This window comes from Epinephelus fuscoguttatus, linkage group LG1 (genome assembly GCF_011397635.1).
Source record: "Epinephelus fuscoguttatus linkage group LG1, E.fuscoguttatus.final_Chr_v1".
NCBI classification, from domain to species: Eukaryota; Metazoa; Chordata; class Actinopteri; order Perciformes; family Serranidae; genus Epinephelus; species Epinephelus fuscoguttatus.
This window is the reverse complement of record NC_064752.1, coordinates 19,293,028-19,314,212: the sequence shown is the minus strand read 5'-3', so window position 1 is coordinate 19,314,212 and position 21,185 is coordinate 19,293,028. Positions and strand designations below refer to the sequence as shown.

At 41.2% G+C, this 21,185-nt stretch overlaps 1 protein-coding gene across 12 annotated transcripts in view; it reads left to right on the top strand.

Annotated features, from left to right (window-relative positions):
- The window catches only part of LOC125893723 (R3H domain-containing protein 2), a 79,690-nt gene extending 59,768 nt beyond the window's left edge, over positions 1-19,922 (top strand). For all 12 annotated transcript variants that reach the window (XM_049584874.1, XM_049585492.1, XM_049585184.1 and 9 more), the window contains 10 exons: positions 1,130-1,423; positions 7,988-8,123; positions 9,175-9,332; positions 11,154-11,293; positions 12,088-12,188; positions 13,009-13,178; positions 13,379-13,523; positions 15,412-15,506; positions 17,101-17,185; positions 18,221-19,922. In XM_049584874.1, coding sequence (XP_049440831.1) covers positions 1,130-1,423; positions 7,988-8,123; positions 9,175-9,332; positions 11,154-11,293; positions 12,088-12,188; positions 13,009-13,178; positions 13,379-13,523; positions 15,412-15,506; positions 17,101-17,185; positions 18,221-18,618 — 1,722 coding nt within the window. In that variant the 3' untranslated portion in view covers positions 18,619-19,922. The remainder of the gene's footprint in view (positions 1-1,129; positions 1,424-7,987; positions 8,124-9,174; positions 9,333-11,153; positions 11,294-12,087; positions 12,189-13,008; positions 13,179-13,378; positions 13,524-15,411; positions 15,507-17,100; positions 17,186-18,220) is intronic.
- Positions 19,923-21,185: the final 1,263 nt, after the last annotated feature.

Here is a 21,185-nt window from a genome sequence, read left to right as displayed (position 1 = left end):
TTTTTCAAATACATCCATCCAGTTAATTCATTTGCAGTGCTCTCTTTCTAATCAGAGAGCATGAGAAGTGACTGGGTAAGAACTCAAGTATTTTGGGCAATACCCTTGTCTTCTGTCAAATCCAAAGTCAGATGTTCAGACCCAACAACCGCAGAACTGTGTCCTCAGCTTAAAGATACACTTTGCAGGATATTGCTTAAAAAAACAATGTATAGACACATACAGATTTGAACTCTTTCAATCATCGCTTATGACCCACCAGAAATGTGTGGTGGTGTATGTTTCTTCAGCAACTCTGCCCTCTGCCTGTAATTTCCTTTGTGTGGGATGTTTGTGAATGTGTAACCCCCAAAGCACTCAGGTGAGGCTGGGGCCTTATAAAAAGTCAGTGACCAGGTCCCAGACTGTAAGCAGCAGGCATTCAAAAGACACAACGCTGAAAAATGCGCAAATATAGCCAGGTCAAATGTCAAACAAGAATGTATCTAGAGTTGACTGTACTTTCCTTTTTACTGTTGAGGGTGTTTACAAACCATAACTAACAATCCAGGGTAGTATAGCTCTAAGCTTATGTTCTCGCACTTCCTATTGTGCTGGATGCAAAGAGATGAAATTGGTATTGATCCTCTCATCTGACAGGTGTTTTTCAAAACATCACAGTGTTCCTTTTGTGCTCTCACTGCTGCTAATATAGCTTTATGGTTTTTGTGATCACCCTCAATCACTCTCAGACCTCAGTTAGACCTCACATTACAACTTAAGAATTCACAGGAGGCACTGACATAGAGATACCAGCAGCAGACAGGTCTGCAGTCCACATGAGTTCATGACCTGTAACTTTATCTACAGATATATAAGGCTACATATATGAAGCTTTAGATCATGACTTACAGCTTTATATATCTGTAGGTGGTGCACACAGTGACTTGCTGTAATGCGCCTTGTAGCTAACAATGCCTGCTTGTGTTTGATAGTACTGTTTCGTTTAGTGTAGGCTGCAGTTCTTAATTTTTATTTTATGTGTTGTAATAAAAACTGTGTAATCTACATTCATACTAATGATTTTGTACTTGTATTTAGTGTAGTGCCAATCAAAACCCACCAGTGACGTCATTCCTATTCCTCCCAGGGAGAAGAACTGGCGCCCCAATTCAGCCAAATGACGCTGAGTCGGCAGGGCTCCAGTGAGAACCCTGAGCCTCCACCCATGTATCAAGCCCCTCCCACAGTGCTCTCCCAGCACCCCCCTCCACAGACCAGTTACATCATGGCTACCACGGGTCAGCCTATGCCGCCTCCGTCTGGTTACCAGCCTGCCACTGGACACCCCCATCCGCCACCTCCGCCACCTCCTCCATCCCAGCCTGTCATGCAGGCCCCGCCACCCCCACAAGGCTACATGCAGCCCCCTCCACCTCAACAAGTACGTCATTCACTAAAGGTTGTGTCAGAAAGGCATCAGACATCCAGCTCTTGCATGTTTTGCCTAATCTGCAGCTAAAAAATATTTGAGACGTGTTTGTGGGTCTTATCAAAATTTTAACTACTATTTCACTTGAATTTGTACAGCACTTTGCTCAACTGTGTTTGCTTTTAAACATGCCATATAAAAATAAACTTAAGTAGGTATGATTTGATTTGAAAGCAGGGGACAGCTCAATAACAGGAAAGTCTGTCACTGACTGACAACAGAGGAAATAGATTACCCTGTTGGTTGCAGTCAGTGTTAGTGTTTCCCCATTGGCTATTGCACTTTCAAGCTCATTTTCCCTACCTTTCAGTGTTTTAATATAATTTTATTTTGGCAGCTGGAGTTTAAAAACATGATTCAGCAATGATTCGGTGGATGATAGGAAATACTTGATGAATCAGAATTGACTGTAAAATCTTAGTCGGGGAGACCCCTACTGTCTCATAAAAGTGACTTGTAAAAGTGTGTAAGGGGATTACTTTAAGTACCCTTATTTTTTAAATTCATTTTATATGCTTATATGCTATGTAAACAATATGTTGCCAGCAGAATCAAATTTCCTATTTAGTATCTGTGATCATGTCATCAGCTAAACAAGGCTTAACTAGGTCATGTGATGCAGGTTTGCTACTTCAGTACAGTTAAAGATCCAGGGGTAATATCCAGAGACTCACTTACTATCTGTTAGACATTTCTTGCCACAGTTTAGCACAATAAACATACACAGTCCAGCCATATGTTAAGTTTAATTTAGCTTTGTCAGGTTTTGTTTGAATGTCCTTAGAGTATCAGGTAGAAGTAGTATTCCTCAGAAAGTGATACAGTAGTAATTTATGATGATTTTGGGACCTCACTTGCTTCACACTGTGGTGTTCTCTTGTGAGGCAAACATCCCTCATGTAGCATCTTATTTGCTTTAACATACGATAAGTGTATATTTGTTTTATTGTTGTAATAGTCGTCGGGCCTAGGTGCAGGTGCAGCCCTACATCAGTGTGATGTGTCTGTGTGATGTTTGAGAGTTCTTGAGATTTTCGCCACTGTGGAGGATCATGTTCCTTACACCTCATATTAATGAGTGTTAATGTAAAGATTTGTTAATGACAGAGACGGGTACACAGTGTGCTCATTGCTGCACCTTGTTAACATATATATTCAGAGAGGTGAAACTTGACTGGGTTTTTTTTTTATGTAGTGTGAGTGATATGGAACGTTACAGCAAGAACAAAAGTCATTTCTGATTCATTGCTGAGCAGTGCACAACTAGGAAACTCCAAAGTTGGTGAAGGAAGGGTTTCACAACAGCCAACAGCCCAATTCAGTTATCTCCCCCTGCAGTTAAGGTGTTCAGAAAGTAACTACTGATAGTTGTTTGACTAAGACATCTTGGATACACATCACAGCTCAGTCACTGAACTATGTTTTCTGTTACTATAAAATAAATTACATAACAGCAGTTACAGTTAAACAACGCCACACTGAGTAATATTTTCCTGCTACAAGGACACAGTAACTTGTTTAATTGGCAACCCAGCTCTACCCACACTGAATACATTGTGTATATTTAATAAGTTTCCAGCTGTGGCACACTTGCCTCTGGCTACAACATTGCCAGAGGATGTGTAATCACAAGCAACAATGTTGTTTTTCCAAGTGACAATCAATGACAAAAATAGAAACTCATGCATCTTGATTGAAATGCCACACCGTAGGTGTCACATTTGTATCCTGCCGTTCTCTGCCTTGTAAAAATAGTAATGCTTTATTTTAAACATCTTGTCATTTCTAAATATTATTATAGTTGTACTTTAATATGTTTCCTCCCAGGACGAACTGTTATTTGGTACAAATTACAGAGAAAATACAAATTTCCATGAAAAAGACATTTAAACTCAAGATAATATTCCTTTATCGTTGTTTATTTATTTTTGGAAAGTGCTGTGTTGAAGTTCAACGTGCTTGCAGACAGATTTTATGCTATTGCATGTTCAGCTGTTCTGCTGTGCACTGACTGAAAGACTAAGGCCCCCTTATACCTCGGCTTAAAATGTGTCTTGTATCCAGATTGTATGTAGATATAATTTAACCTAATTACATATACACCTGGTATTTGTTGTGCCTCCACTGTCCACATTGACATCCAGTCGCTCTGTTCAGCACAAACAGCTGAACATCACTCCTCATTTGCACGGGTCCAAACAAAACAAAAACTAGAAATACTGCCTGGCAGAGTTGTGCCTATGAGAACCAGTTAAGTTGCAGTTACAGTTAACATCCATGTCTGCCCAGAGTCATATGTAGCCATGACAGTTGACAGTGTTTCAAATATGGATGCTGCTGCAAAGAAGCTACATATTCTCAAACATGGGTGCTTCAAACACACCTTCAACCAGGCAGCACAGAAGATCTGTACAGTATCCATAGTTTCAAGGTGGGCACCAAAGATTAGTGTCACCAATTCACCAATTCCCCTTCTGTTTCTGAGATATGACATTGAGTAACATTCAGAACATTATGATGTCACAGTGAAGTTAACCTTTGAGCTTTTGGATATAAAATGTCATCACTTCTTTATTTTATCTTATCAGACATTTATGTGATTTTTTTTTCCCGTAACTAGCATATGACTTCTTGTAATGGCCAAAATGGCATATGAGGTCACACTGATCTTTGACCACCAACGTCTAATTAGTTCATCCTTGTGTCCAAGTGGACATTTGTGCCATTTTGAGGAAATGTCCTTAAGGCCTTCTAGAGATAATGCGTTCACAAAAATGAGACAGATGGGAGATCACAGTGACCTGGCTCTTTGACTTTGGTCATGAAAATCTAATCAGTTCATCACTGAGTCCAAGTGGACACTTGTGCTAAACTTGAAGTAATTCCCTCAAGGCGTTCACAAGAATGGGACGTACGTCAACTCTACATATATACAGATGTACATACAGATGGACGGACAACCTTAGAATACAAGGCCTCCAGCCATGGCTGTTGTCGGCTCAGAGATAAAAGAAGATGGTAGCCATTCATGAAGCTACGCTACAGTTTGACATTTTGCTTGCTTTTTTTAAGCAGGGGAAGAAGCTGTCTTCAACAACTCGACTGTGTTTTATTATGCAGCTGCTTCCGTTTCAGCTGTGGTCAGTGCAGCCACTGTCCAGAAAGACAATCTGGAGAGACTGCTGGGAGAGGGTTGTGATGGCAACCTTTACGGATTATGACCAGGTGTCAGACCTGTATCCATTAGCTTTCTAGCTGCTTTTGTGTTAGCAGTCTAGCTCGCTAACTGACCAGTGGCTGCTGCCTTGGTGGTTTGGAAGAGTTGCACACGATTACATGTGTGGATTGAAAATGCAAATATCATTTACACTTGTGCTCAATGTGGTTACAGTGCGTCCCTTACTATCTGAGGGAGCGGTAGTCTGGCCGATCAGATCACAATCTGTCCTCAGTGCGTTTTGGATGTGTTGGCATCTGAACTTCCATGTGGTCTAGGTTACACTAGCATAGCTATTAATTGAAAGTGTACCAATGTAAAACTGTTTCTGCTTATGACTCTTTCAAATGTTGTAGTCTTTTTCAGAAAACCTCTTAGAAAATTACAAACCTGGAAAATAACATGTTGCTGTAATATTACGAATTGAAAAAAAAAAGTATCTTTTATAAACTCAAAGAGCTAGGTGTGACATATGAGGGATGTGATTCCTGTGAAGTAGCAGCATTCACCCAGTGGGGGAGTTCGGTCCTCGCACTCAAAAGCGCCGTGTGTCACCTCCACAAGCTCGGTCTCAGTCAGTCAGCTCGCCTGTCACATTCTTCCGATTGCAGAGGCGGTGACAATAATGAGTTCTCTCACTCTCTGTCACTCACACTCTTCTTCCCCTCCCTCAGGCTTCTGCTTGAATCCATAACGTAGTTGTTATAATTCATTTGAGCAGAGAGAACTAAATTGACCTGGCCATTAAGCACCCTGTGGGAGACATTAGGCCCTGTAATGTTGCTCTGGGGCTAAATTGTAAAGGAAGATAGTCTGTTTAGTAGGGTTTTTAATAGCCGAAGTGACTAAATTTCTTTTTTTAATTGGCAATACTGTTGTGTTCATATGAAGGTAATCTGGGGTCAGTGGTATCTCCTTAAAGCAGCTTGCAAACACTAATGAAGTACACTGTCTCAGGGCCAGATTGACTTTTCACAGCTGATGCAATGGAGAAGTATTGACAATACTCAGACAACAGTGCAAACAAGGGCCGAACAAAATGTGAAAATAATTGCACCCCCCCACCCACCCCCTTTATTTAGGCACTGAATTGTAAATGGTAAACAGATGAACAGCGTTTATATACTGTAGTGCTTCGCAACACAAGCGCCATTTCCCCATTCACACACACTCATTCATATACTGGTAGCCGAGGCTACCGTACAAGGTGCCATCTGCTCATCAGAGAAACATTCACACGCACTCAGCAGTCAGGAGCAAATTGGGGTTCAGTGTCAGTGAAAATTGTGGTCTACTGACATCAAGATATCGATTTGAATGCAAGTTATCATTCAGCCCCAGTGCAAACCAGTAGTTGTTGTCCTTATATGTGATATTCCACATGTGCTAAGTTATGGGACTTTGTATTATTGGATAAATCCTTATGTGTACCTGCTGTTTGCAATCTTACAAATAGTTTTGACATGTTACTGCACTATAATGCATGTTCTTTTTTGATTTATGATCCATCTTGTCTCTCTTTTTTCTAGCTTTCATTTTCTGCACTTTTATTTCATAGTCCCAAGCTCTGACCTATATAGATGGCGTCTTTTCAAGCCTTTTATCACCCTACACACCTGCCTATATTATCCTCACTGTTAGATTTCCATACTTGTATAAACGGCACCGGCTGGGAAAGGAAGATGCTCTGTGTTGTTCGATGTGTGGGTGGTCGACAGCGTAACAGGAGTGCAAATATTGACACCGCTGCAGCCTCTAGATGGGCCGAATGTTGTCATGTATGCAGATGAAGGTGGAGGCAGGAACTATCGATCCTCCGAAACATTCAACTTCCTCTCTGTTTGTCCATTTGATGTCTCGTTTGGAAATTCTGCTCTGCTACATTTAGCCCAGTTGTGTAAGCCACAAGTTGTTCAATTCTTCAGCGTTGGACTCCCAGACCTCTGCAACTGTTTTTGTGGGATACTTTTTATTGAACATTCTTGTTTGTGCACATCACTGTTGAACATTCACAAGAAAGCACAGAGCTGGCATTGTCTTAAATCTGCTGTAATCAATATTTTTTATTAATAAGGACTACTTATGTGCAAGCGGTTGCTTGTAGTTATGAAGTCACAGATAATTGTGTCACCAAGAAGCTGCACAACAACCTTTGAGTCACAGTTTTGGTCTCCTTGTCCAGTGCTTTGCTGTTTTGGATTCACTGTAGTTAGTCTCATGTGTATGTCTACTGTGACGTCTTTCTTGGCCACAACAGGCAACTGCTTATTGTGTGTTGACTGCACACTACCTGTTCTACAGAGGTGCACAGCTAAAAGAAGACTGAATCCTGCACTTAAAATCATCAGGTGTCCAGACACATGATTCCAAATGAATGCTCATGCTGCTTTGTATCAGCTAGCTGTGTAAATAAGAAACTGTTTGCTAACAAGTTTGTCACGCCAACTCAAAAGGTGATGACGCGTCAGTGTTGTGCGCAGAGCTTGTTTCTGCTCCCCCCAAGTGGCTCAAACGTGAGCTACAGCAGGTTTAACAGGCTCATAGTGGGAAACGGATAACTGCAAAAGAACAAGAACTTCCATTGATACTCGAACAAAGGCGCTATCGTCTTCCTGTTTTGGTTGCACAGTGGATGCTGCACTTCCTTTCTGCTGTGAATGCAGCCTTCATTTTACCCGGAAATCATAACTCGTGGCAGAGAGAATTAATAAGGAAAACGAGGCTTGTAGGAAGCCAATCAGAATTCTGATGGTGTCATTATTTTTTAGTCATTACAAACATAAAAGCAAACAACGTTTCTATTTCTACTTTAAGCTGAGCTATGATAGTAAAAGTGTCTCAGGTTTTGTCCTTAATTGCATTTAAAAGTCGAAATATTTATGCTTTGACAGTATATATGTGTAAATGTAAATGTAAAAAGACAAAAAAGGTTCATGAACCTGACAAAACTGATTCATTCCAAACACCCTTTTTCTTCTCATAGTATGTCTTTGGCTTTATTGCATTCCTGATCATTCCAGTCCCAGGTTTTTGTCTTGGGCTTGGAAAAATTGGTGGCAAAATAATGCACAACATAATATGAAAATAAAGGAGGGGGTTTCCTGGCATTGTCTCTGTGCCATGTGTGAACAAAGTTGACGGCTAATCTGAGTCACTTTGATTCATAATTCATAAACAGTCATTATTCTCGTGTGTGTGTGTGTGTGTGTGTGTGTGTGTGTGTGTGTGTGTGTGTGTGTGTGTGTGTGTTTATGTTTATTAAATCTCTGAATAATATTTTTTTTGTTGTTTCTCTTCAGATACAGGTGTCATACTACCCTCCTGGTCAGTATCCCAGCTCAGGCCAGCAGTACCGTGTGCCCCAGCCCATGTCCCACCAGGTGTCTTATCCTGCCCAGCGCACACAACCCATGCCTCAGCCCACACAGCAGTCAGGTCAGTACACTCTGTTGTAATGAACTTATATATAGATAAGTGGTTGGATATATATAGCCACAAAAACACATGGTATCAGTGTTTTCTGTGCATTATTTGTATAAGATTATTAACACATAGACACACACACTGCATCCTCTATCTTAATATTTATATTTAGACGTCCTCACATAATGTTATCACTGGGAATGAGAAGTTAGCTGTCAAAGTACAATATATTTTTTAAGTGTACTATATTGTACCTTCAGCAGAAACCTGCTAAATCATACTCAGTTTTTAATGCACCAGGTGAAAGGTTGATTTTAGGCAATCTTGTCCTTGCTTTGTTCAGCTAAGTCAAATATGCTCGGACCAAAATAGAGCACTTTCCTGTTTTTTCATGGAAAACTCGGGCAGCTTTCTCCCCCGTGTCTTTCATTTGGGGTCTGTCAAGGTTGGCTGTGTGTTTATACAGTATGTGACAGATAGGCATTGTTGACAACCTGAATGGACTCTGGCTCATATGGAGACCTGCCAGATCCATCATGGATCATGAACATCGCGGTCACTGTGACTTTATATCAATCCATGGCTGCTGACTACTTTGAAATACAAGTCTTGTGATGGTCAAGATTTATACTTAAATAAATAGAAAGACGTGAACAGAAACCCCTCTGAATTTAATCCAGGTGTGAATGTTGTGAAATGTAACTGGTATGAACACTGTTGGCACTTCTGTGTGTACTTCTGGGTTGTGAAGCTATTGAAATAAAGTGCCACTAACTAACTAACTTTTTTTTTTTCTTGACATTGAGGTATACAGTCTATAAACGCATCATCCAGGTTACCTCAGTTTTGGCCCTTGAGCAAAAATAACTCACAGCACTGTATTCTACAGACTGTTTTGTGCTCTGTTTGTTTAGGTCAGCTTTGCCTCTGTCCTGTTGAACAGATTCCCCCTAAAAGGCAGAGGCCCAACTACCTTGCTTCTCCTTTTCTCCCCTCGTACTGCACTCTGTCTTTATCACGCTACTCTAATTTCTCTCTTCTAACTGTTGACTGTTGTCATCAGGTCTCCAGACCATGATGCCCAGCCAGCAGCCAAGCTACCAGGGCATGATGGGTGTGCAGCAGCCCCAAAACCCTGGTCTGCTCAATTCCCAAAGGGCAGGCATGGGAGGACAAATGCAGAGCATAATGGTCCAGTACCCACAGATGCCATCATATCAGGTATGGACAGTTAGATGTCAGCTGTTGGGCTAAATTAATTTGGGAATGCAAAAATATTTTTTTATGCTGCTGAGAAGAGCTCCACCAGCGTCCATAATACATGAGGCTAATCTTACCAGGTCAAACAGCTCCATCTGGTGTACAATTAAGAACAGTTGAACTCCGACAAAATTCATCTCTGTATTAATCTTAATCCACATAAATGTGACCAAAAAGTAAAATGTCAATATTTTATAAGCAGCAGTTTTAATCAGGTTCAGTTGACTGTTAAACTCTAATGTGGGTCTGTTTCAGAGTGCAGACCCTGTTTTTTTTTTTTTTTTTGGTGCTGTTCAGTGGGACTGCAGCTGACAATTATTTTTCATCATTAATTATTCTGCCAGTTGTTTTCTCGATTATAGTTTTCTCTTAAATGTCAGGAAAAAAGTGAAACACTCCCTGGAGAATTTCCCAGAGCCAGGGGTTCTGCTTCAAATGGTACCTTTTACATGACCAAAAATCCAAAGCTATGGAGTTTATTGTCTTTTTAGTGTATGACAAAAATCATCACATTCTCACATTTGAGAAGCATAAAAATAGCAAGTGTTAGGCTTTGTTGCTTAAAAAATGACTAAAGTGATTCTCAATTATCAAAATAGTTGGAAATTAATTCTCTGCTAGTCAATAAATAAACTAATCGTAGCAGTTCTAGTGCTCAGAGTCAGTGCGGAGTTCAGGGAAACTGCTGCCCTTTGCCTGTGTAGTTTTCTGTGTGGTGTGTCTACAGACTGCACTTTACATCTGAACTCTGTACATTAGCTGCCAAAGAGGACTGTATTCACAGTCCATATTAACCTCATTATAGTGATGAGGGGACAGACAATGAAGGTAGATGTGAATTTTATTGTTCATTAAAGTAGCTGCCACTCAGCAACAACTGTGAAGTGATTACAGTCGAGATATATCCACAGCACAGAAAAGTACTTTTTAATTTGAATGCATTTTATGGGAAACCGTTTGCTTCTGCAAGTATGATCCTTGAACATTGTTATAAGACAGAACAAGTGAATTAAAAGCTGTGTGCTTAGCTGTACCAGAGGGAGGTAGTTTCTAAGTGAAAGGACGGTATGCTTTAAAATATGCTCATAAAAATTCCAGAAAATGTCTAATATTACTTGAAATATGTTCTTTGTATGACTAATTTTAAATTTAGTGATGTGCTGCACGACTGCTGATACATAAAACAGATGAGCATATGCAGCTTGTTGGCGGCAGAAATTTCTAACGAGCGAGTTAAGTTAGCAAGCGCAGTTTCCTTATGCGCAAATGCCTGGGAAGGCCTTGTTTAGTATTGTATGGCTTTCAAATGACAACCATAATACAAGGCTTAAAAGAGGCAGACCCCAATAGTGCCGGATGGAGGCCTTTGCACTAAAATGTTTGACATTAGCAACATAAGGAAAGCAGATCTGTTCAAGTATGCTACAGCGACGAAGCATCAAGTTATGGAATCCTTTTGAAAATTCGTTGGTAAAAATGTGTGGGAGCCCTGAATATTGGTCTATAGTATTTGAACAGTCGTGATATCTGAAGGGTAAAAAACTTTATAGCTTTAACGGATGCAATTTTAAATGGACAGACAGATACAGTGTTTACTGAAACATCAACAAGCAGCACAGAATAGTTGGAAAAATGACATCATGACAGGTCTTGACTTAATCCCTCTCTGTTAGTCTTCTTTTCTCCAACTCAACTTTTTTAGCTTTGACAGCAGTCAGAGGAGCCACCAAATAATGTTTCCTAAATGTTTTTTTTTTCCCTTGACCTTTTACACTTATCCAGGTACCAGTGGGAAATGAAAATCAGCAGGTGGTGCAGCAGCAGTACCAGCAGCAGGTGATGGTGCCAGTCAGCCAGTCTGTCCAGGGGCCCATGCCTGTCTACTACAGTGTTATCACACCCACACAGCAGAATAGCACAAGGTTTGTATGAGCACGTCATATCCATACAAATGAGATGGCAATAGTATCCAAGCATTTCAAATGATGAATGTCACTTTGAGGAAATATGCTGTACATTAAATAAACTTAAGGTGTGTAGTGATGTTTTGTGAGAGCATTTTCTCACATCAGTGATGTCTGTTTAACTAAACTGTAAGCACTGTTGTAATTCTCATCAGCAAGAGCGAGTTGTAAATTGTTTCAAGGGCGGGCTCATTATTTATTTTATTTATTTATTTATTTATTTAAGGTTTTATATCATTTTGTAGCTTTCTAGTAGTGTTCCTTGCGTATTCAAATTCAAATATTTAAATTTTGATGGAAATATGTATGTTTTAGTTTCAAAATGCTATTCTTCCAAGCCCTTTAAAAATTTTCTCCCACGAGCCATGACGTAGGTTTCTTCCCGTGTGTGTCTTTGCACTTTTTTGGATGCCACGTTAGTTTGGATCTGACAGTCACACAATAACACTAACAAACTAAGCAACTTAGGCAGTGGTAGACCAGAAACTCCTGTGTTCTGCAAGGTAAAATTACAGTTTTCGTCAATGAAGTCTGGTGGCTTTAAAGCGACTGAGGTAAAGGCTTCAGTTTCCTGTCGATAAGGGGTGTCTGACAGCAAGTTAAGCAGAAAAACCCCAGAAAACAACGCAGGTGGACCCACCCTTTAATGCTCGAAGAAAGGTTGTCTGGATATCTGTCCTCTTGTATGTGTGTGAATTATCTTTCCTTATGAATTTGTTTTCTTCCCCTTTTGTTTCTGTTTAATTTTGCAGCCCGTCAGTAGGTTACTTGCAGCCCCCCAGCTCTGAGCAGTATCAAATCACACAGTCGCCGTCCCCTTGCAACCCTCAACAGTTGCAGCAGCAATATTCAGGTGAGACTTTGTGTCCGTAGGTTGTAAAGTATGATTCACTTATCTTAATTGTGGGCATTATTTCAGTATTTTGCAATTCGGTGATACCCATCTTGCAGCAGTCCTTTGCAAAATCAGGTGAAAGGTCATCAGGGTAAAGTTAAGGCAGAGGTACATGGGGTTCACACATTGAACTTGTAAATCGATGTCCTTAAAATGGAACTGTTTGAAGAAATCGTAAACCTAAGCGTTAGAGAGGCTGTGTGTTCCCGTTTGACCTTATTAAGTAAATGTTGATCGTAATGATGGCCGCTTTATCCTTTCGACCTCTGCTCTTGTTTGTGACATTCACTCAGCTGTATGTTTATTTGCTGAGAAGCGAATTTGATTGGTTAGTCTTCTCGGACCAATGATGTTAGTCATTTGCTCTAAAAGATATGTTTTAGGCTCTGCTTTCAAACCATACCCCGGCCCAAACACAAAACTCAACAATAGGATAGTTTAGCGTCTTGTTGGATTTTACAGTATGTTGCCAGCAGTTTATTTTACATGTTTGGAATAATGAATGTAGTTCATCCTCTGGTGTTTGATAGCTGTAGCTGTTAAGCTGACAGGTGAACTGGATGGAAATGTTGTACTAGAAAACAAGGCATCATGGCAGTGTGTATTACAGGTCATTGGCAGGTCATTAAAAATGAATGGTTACACAGGTTAGGACTTAACTTAGTCAACCACATACTTTCATCCTGCTTTAGTGACCTGTCAGTGTTGTTTTAAGTCACTTTTAAATGTCATAAATAGTGTGTTTGTCTACATGTTGTCTCTCTGTACGCTCTCTCAGGAGTACCGCCTCCTGGGCCTGGGGTGATGGTCATGCAGCTCAGCGTCCCCAATGGACCACAGCCTTCCCAGAACCCTCCTCTGGTCCAGTGGAACCCATGCAAGTACTACAGCATAGAGCAGAGGCCCAGCAAGCCAGGAGAGCTCTACAAACCAGACAACACTCCACAGGTACACACATGGAGGTCATCTCCACCAGTGGGTCATGCTGTTTGTAACTAAATGTGAATCCAGACTGTAACTCGCAGATCCCATCATTCATGTTAATGTATTCATTCATTAGCAACCCCCTAGTGGTCAACAGGAGGAATGTGAATGACTCATGTGTCACAGTATTTCATATTTCTGCTCCTTTCTCTCTTTGTGTCCAGGCCAGTACCCAGCTGACGAGTCCCCTGGCCTCCCCCACACAGTCTCCCACCCCGTCTCCCTCCGGCAGCGTCAGCAGTGTCTGTCCAGGTCTGGGACCATTACCCCTCATTTCCCAGTTTCCCCGGCCAGGAGGACCAGCTCAAGGTACAGATGAACAAGAACCGTGAAGTAGGGGTGTGCCATATCATATCAGTTATGATAATACCAGTATACATTTTAACACGATCAGACAAATTTAGATCATATCAACAAGTCAGTAGTGTGAAATCAGTGTGTCGTTAGGCCCGGCAGCCTGAATGTTTTATTAAAAAGCCCTGGACGTTTAAAATACTTGTAGCAGCTCACCGCTAAGAGTAAGCCAGCAGCCCCTCCTGCAGCAGCACAGCATCTTACCTTCTCCTCTCTTGCCGTGTGCACACAGGAACCTACGTCACCAGGTCATTTTGTCATAAGCCTGTAGTAATGTAAACTTACGTGACACTGGAAAAAAAAGTAGATATATGTGAATGATTGATAGTCTTCTTAACAGCCTGTTGAAATAAATGAAGGTCTGTGTGTGCGTCGGTCTGTGGTCATAAGCACTGAGTGACGCACGTTACAGAGGCAACAGGAGAAATGTCAGAGCATCCAGGTCCAGGTGGGAAAAAACAGTTAATTTTGATTTTAATTTTTCCAAAAATTACCTGTAGATTTATTTTAAATAGATAGATACTCTATATACAAGGGTACAGTTTTTTATTTGGCAGATGTTTGAAGGCATGTGATGACACATAAAACTAAAACACTTGGTTTGTTGCATTATATGTTCTTGAAGTAAATAATGAAATATTTCTAAGTACTTTGTCATATCAGCCAGAATATAGTTACTGCAAAAATACCCTGAAATAATATATTATTTTAGGGTCATATTGCTGACACAGATATTGTACACTTGATACAGCAGTATTTGAGTAATAAACCCTGCTATAAACAGTCAGACACAGTAATCATGACAGTTAGAAATAATGACCAAAACTATAGAAATAAGCAGTTTGTTAAAAATTATTTCTCCTTTAATTCACAGGCAAATAAACTTAACAACTGTAACAGCTGTGTACTCGAGCTCCTGCTTAGACTTGTGCCACAGTGACCTTCTAAATCCTGTCAGGTGGCTCCTGACACTGAGCCAATAGCCTCGGCAGGCTCACATGACTGGCACTGTGGCACCTGGTCAAACCTCCTGTCCCCACACATGGCTTCACCTCGTCCCTGTCCTTTGACCGATATTTACACACAATGCCTTTACTGATAAATAGACCTGCTGTTTGGAATGCACGATTACACATACAGATACGCTCTTGCATCAGTCTGTGGTCCATGTGATATCACCATGACGCAGGTCTTAATTAGATTGTCTCCAAAACATAAAATAAAAAAAAACCCTGTGGTATTAGTGAGCGACATTAGCTTTGACCTGTTTTTAAAGGCTTTGGATGCTTTGCAGCTTTTTCTTTTAACTCTCCAAGTTGTGTTAAAAGGAAATCTTGAATGCAAAATTTCATAAACCCTTATTAAATCATTCATTCATCTCCCTTTTTAACTGATGTAATACCTCTGTTCCACCACAATTAATTAGTGCAAAATTAGGGCATATACGTTTTTTGTTTTTAAACAGGGAAAACCCCACTGAACACACAGTATTTTGTGGTGGCACGTCATTGCATCTCGCTGGTAAAGAGGCTAAAATTAGCGTGTTCACCTGAGTGTTGTATTTCCATTACTGCCTCTCAGAGCCAGAGCCGATAAATACCCGTGAGAGTCATTTGAACAAGCTGTGAATTACATACAAAAAACATGTTAGCAGGTGTTTTTGTGCAGTGGGAAAGGGGTTTCAGAGAGATGTTATAGCACTGTTCTTATGCTGTCCTCTTAGTTAAGAGAAAGTGTGGTGATAAAAGTTCATGTGGTCTCTCAGCTGAGGCAACAACACTTTTAAATTAAGCTTTTTCAGGATGGATGATTTTTATTAAACGTGATTTTCTGTTGTTTTTAGGTGATGGTCGCTACTCTCTGTTGGGGCAGCCTCTCCAGTATAGCCTGTGTCCTCCTCCCCTCATGCATGGCCAGTCCTCCTACAGCTCCCATCAGGTCAGTACTGGCAGGCCTTCATACTAAGGCAATACAACCCTTCTAAAGGGAGAGGTGGATTTTTTTAAACAGGGTTGTATGAAGTACTTATCTATCGTGTGTGTATCACCTACAGTAGGAGTCAGTCACGATGCTCCCAGTTTGGAGAAGCAGGCGGGAGTACTGCCACAGAAGCTTAATAATGTAGACGGAAAGTCTGGTTTGTTTAAGTGTGCGCTATATTTGGAATATTTTTACCGGTTTATGGTAATGTCAAACAGGCAACTGGAGCCTCCAGACTCCTCCAACAAAAACAGTAATTTTACCTCACGGAACACAGGAGTTGCTAGGCTACAGCTGCTTTGCTGTCAGTTTGTGTGAGTCTGGTGTTTTAAGGGGTTAGTTAAAATTCACCAAACTCACGCAATAACACAAACAAAATGACTGATGGAAGCAGTGTAGACCAGCAGCTCCTGAGTTCTGTAAAGTGAGATCACTGATTTTTCCAGAAGAAACAGGTTTGGCTTTGGAGAGAGCAGAGATAACAGCTTTAGTTCCCCAAAGCCGATGGCGAGGTTAAGTTGTGAAAATGATCTAAATATAGCATACAGTTGAACTGATATTCAAACTCCAAATACCCTAAGATTCAGTGCTGCTCGTCCTTGCGTTTAGATTATTGGTTCAAATTTTAAACCTGCAGGATGGTCATGAAGTGGAGCAATGAAGTTTATTTCAATTCAAGAACACAAGAAAAAAATACTACATGCATTTGTTTAATATCACAGGATAATAAAGGGGGTAACACTAGACTCACAAGTCAGTCGTTAGACGCTTTGCTTAACTAAAGACTGATGTCTTTCTCCCTGATTTTGTGTTTAGATGGGCGGATACAATTTCAGAGTTTAAAAAAACTCCCTACGTTGCAGAACCAATAGTAAATCCGCGAGGCGGTCCTTCGGTGGCTCGCTGAACTCTTGTGCTCGTAAACATAGTCCGATTAGAAACACATGTAGCAGTACAAAATGGCTCAAGTCACTATAAGTCCTTCATTTCCACAATCTTGTGGACTGAGCACACGTTTGATATAACGGAGTTAAATCTCTCGGCATCCATTTTCAAGCTCTCTGTGTGTTTGTGTCCTTGCAGACGAGAAAAGGGGGAGCGCACATTTCCGGGAGGGCGTGTTCTTTTCAAAAATGCAAGAGGCGTTGCTTTGTTGCTGGCCGTTTTCGCTGGTGTGTTAAAACACACTTTAGAAAGGAGTGTCCCCAGACTATCAGAAGGCGGAGATCTCTGATTGTCTGGTGGCGAGACTAGCGTAACACAGATGAAAATTTCAGTTTTCATCTTTTACTGACCAGCTAGTCACCACAGAATATCTTGATTCTGTGAATGAAGATGCGTATTTTTTAGGTTGTTTTACACTCACAACTTTCTTAAGTCACTATAATAAAAAAAGCTGACAGTGTGGAAGTTGTTTGAAATCTTTTTCTGCATTATGTAGTGTAACCAAGAGGTAACAAAGCAACTGATTGCTTTTACCACCATCTAGTGTTTTGTAATGGAATTACATGGTAATAATAAGCTTCATAATATATCTCTGTTGTGTGTTCAGGGCCAAGGAGTAATGAAACACGGGGCACGAGGGAAGAAACAAACACTCAAATCTGCATCAACAGATCTCGGCACCACTGATGTTGGTAAGTTAGACACAGATCATCACACACCAGAATGTCATCTACCAGTGTTACTACATTTTTCCGCAGGTGTTCGTATACTCTCATGTGATCTTGTACTTAAGAGGTTCTCTCTGTTCCAATCTGAGCAGGCTGAGTGATCAGATCAACCTGCTGCTTGTTTGCTTTCATTGTTTTCTTCAAAACCTTCTTCATCTGGTGTGGATATCATTAAATAAAACTTGAAGGGAACCTGATAGGATTTTCCTAATTTTCTGACATTTATATAATGTTACAATGTCAGATGCCAAAGGTAAACATATGTAAAAGTAATCCCTGTAAGCAACAACCCAGAAACAACCAATCAGAGCAGACAGGTGTGCCAAAATGGAGCATTTCAGACAGAGTTAATACGGGTGTTCCAGTACAGACAGTATGAGGGAAATAAAGGTGAAGTTTGTAGGATTTAGGGGCATGTAGCAGGTGAGGTTAGAGATTGCACCTAACTGAAACGTCTCCTGTGTGCCAAGTGTGTGGGAAAACTATAGTGGCCGACATAAAAAGACTAACAGCATGAAATTCCTGTCCTGAACAGGCAGTGCAACAGCGGCTAATAGTTCATATTTTCAGGTGGTCATACACTAAGGAAAACATTGTTATGAATATTATAATAATAATATAATAGCCTTTAAAGCATATAAACCTGTTCTAATAGGAACCCAAACTACGCACTAAGTATGAACCTGAAAAAGAACATAAAAGGTCCCTTTAAAGTTGTTCAGTGTGCACTGACATGTGCCCGCAGCACTGCATTCAATTGCAGCTCTACAGCTGTTGAAAATACGCCAAATTGAATTTCATTTGGAGAATCATGCCAGCCTCAGAGCTGTGCACACCATAATTCCCCAAAGCACTGCACATTACAAAAAGTCCTTAGCTGAAACAGTTGAGTAAACACACGTAGCATGTCTCCGACAGGTGCTTCGGGTCTGTTAAGGTAGAGTCTGAGCAATCAAGCCTGCTAACATCTGTCTGTCTCCTCGTGTCTTCTCTGCCCAGTGGTGAGTCGAGTACTCGAGGTAACGGACCTGCCAGAGGGGATTTCACGTCCAGAGGCTGAAAAGCTCTTCAACCAGCTGTCGATGTGCGGTGCCAAGATCCAGTGGCTGAAGGAGCCCCAGGGAGGCCGAGGAGGAGGCTGCGGCCCCTGTCCCGGTGCGGGGCCTTCTGGGCCGGGAGCCACCGCTGGGCTCGGGGCCAGCGTGGGAGCTGGGGGAGCGAAGGGCGACAGCAACGACCCGGCTCACCTCTACACAGTAGTGGCAGTGTTCCCCAGCACCATGGCTGCCCAGAGTGCTTCCTTCAAACTTAACAACAGCGGGGCCAGCCTCTTCAAACTGAGGGCCGCCAAAAAGAACTATGACCTGCGCGTGCTGGAGAGAGCCAGTTCTCAGTGAAAGGAGAAGAGAGGGCGAGGAAAGACAGAAAGTGAAAGAGACAGAAAGAAAGAGAGACTCTTGGTGGAGTGGTGGAAAAGGAAGGAGGACTGAGGGGGACTGCTCTTAGTGTACAATTTAAAAACAAAACAAAAAAAATTACTTGAGTTAAATGATGTGTCAAATGTATAAAAGGGAAGAAGGTGTGAATCATGAGGTGGCTGGTGTTTGGTTGCGAATATGATTTTTGTTGTTTGTTTTTATTCATTGTTTTTGTTTTGTATTTATATAGCAGAAGAGCACACAAGACACGCGAGCATGTGTTTCACTGTTGCCGTGGAATGTGTGCTGCCATTATACAAAAACACACAAGACGCCACACACACACACACACACACACACACACACACACACACACACAAACGGACACACAAAACGCAGGCAACAGGGTCACGTAGCACATAACAAAAACACACTGGACAGTCGGCCTCAGTCAAACCTCGTCCTCCTCCCTCTGCTCTCCGACCCTTCCTCCTTTTCCTCCTTTTCCTGCCAACGCTTTCTCTCCTTCCTCAACTCTCCGTCACCCAGTTGTCTCTTAAATCTCACATATTTATAAATTTTCATACGCACAGTTGCGCACTCTCTCTGCTTTCCCCCCCCACGGCTCCCCGCTCTCTCTTTTCTTGCCATGTCTCATACTGCCTCCTCTCTCTCTCTCTCTCTCTCTCTCTCTCTCTCTCTCTCTCTCTCTCTCTCTCTCTCTCTGCTCCTCTGTCCCTCTCATGTACTCTCACTGCTCTCTCCTCTCTTGCTTTCTGTTTGCCTTACTGCTGTTGTGGGTTTCCGTATTGCGCTGTTTTGTTTTTTTTTTCTCAGAAGTTTTTTTTCTTTTTTTGTTTTTTGGGATTCAATATATTTATATAAGTGATGTAAGGAATAAAAGAAATCTATATATTCAGTGATTTTTCTTTCTTCCCCCCCTGAGTGACAAAGTTTAGGTCTTCCTTTATCCTTTACTCCTCCCCCTCTTCATCCCCCCTCTCCTCTCTCCTACATTTGTTTCCTCCTTACCGCCCTCTACCTCACTTCTTCGGTCCTCTCCTCTCTCCCACAACTGTCCCACATCCCCCACGCTCCACCCCGACGCCCCATTGTGTTTGCGTTTTTCGTTGACAGCTGTGCAGAACGTATCAGAAGAAGTAGTTAAAGTGCACAATGATTGCATATGTCTACTGTAAATTTTATTTAATCTGTTATTTTTCGTTTGTTTTTAAAAATATAAAAGTCGAGAAAAAATCTATCAAAACATCATCTGTGTCATGTGGTTTGTTTGACTTTATTGGAGCAACTCTGAATTCCTTAAGTGTTCATTGTTCAGGAGGTTTTTACCAGGAGCCGAATTATCCACAGAGGTCTATTCCTCTCCAAAACAAATGGACGCAGTGATTAAAACTCGTAAAAATGCTTAATTAAGCAGTTTCATGTTTGAAATCAGTGATTCTCTGACACTTTTAAGCACGTCTGTGACAACCACCTGCCGATGTGTGCTCACCTTATTTCTGGTCCAGTCATTCAGGAGGTTTTTACCAGGAGCAGAGTTATCCACAGAGGTCTCCTTCTCTACAAAATATACAGACCTGAGTCTCATTTATAAAACAACACATAGGATCCATACTAAAAATGTACATACAGACAAAAGCCAAAAATGGTGTGCAGCAAAAAATATTGGACAATTTCTACAATCAGGCTTCCACCTTGTCGCCAATTTCCCATCTCTAAAATGTTCTTAAGCATGAGACACAGTTTATCCCATGAAGTCTGTTTTTATAGATCACAAACTTTTGCGTGAGAAGTGATGTATGTCTCTTTCAGGTCTCGTTTTGTGCGTACGCAGTGTTTATAAATGAGATCCGATATCAGTTTTTCTGATCCCCTTACTGTGTAGGAGCTGCTAACTGTGGTGGCTGATGTGAAAACATGAATGGCCCTATCTAGAGCCAGTGTTTGGTTTGTCCATTCTGGGCTGCTGTAGAAAAAATGGCCGTGCCACATGGTGATCTCTGTAGACGAGGACTCACTCTGTATGTAGATACAAACAGCTCATTCGAAGGTAACAAAAACATGCTTCTTACTTACAGGGGATTACACACTGAAGAAAACGTACTTGATTCACAAAATCACACTGGTCCTTTGAATTTTAAAGATTGTCCTCCATTTTGTTTTTTCATGATGATGGTGGAGAATGCTGCTCGGCATTTTAGTCCAAAATCTCCCACAAGTGTTTCATTGGGTTGAGATGAGGTGACTGTGAATAGCATCTGATTCACATCTTTTTCACACTCCTCAAACATTTTAGCTCCTTGCGCCCCTGCAGTTTATGTTTCTCCTCTTGTCTCCACCATGGAGGTCAAGTATTTGGTTCAGTATGTCCAAGTTTGTTTGTTCGTTTGTCAGCAGGATTACAGAAAAACTAGTGGCCCCATTTTCATGAAACTTGGTGAAAGGGTGAAAGGGCATGGCCGAAGAAGAACCCATTAATTGTGAAGTGGATCCAAATCAGTGGGCAGGTACACAAATTATTTTTC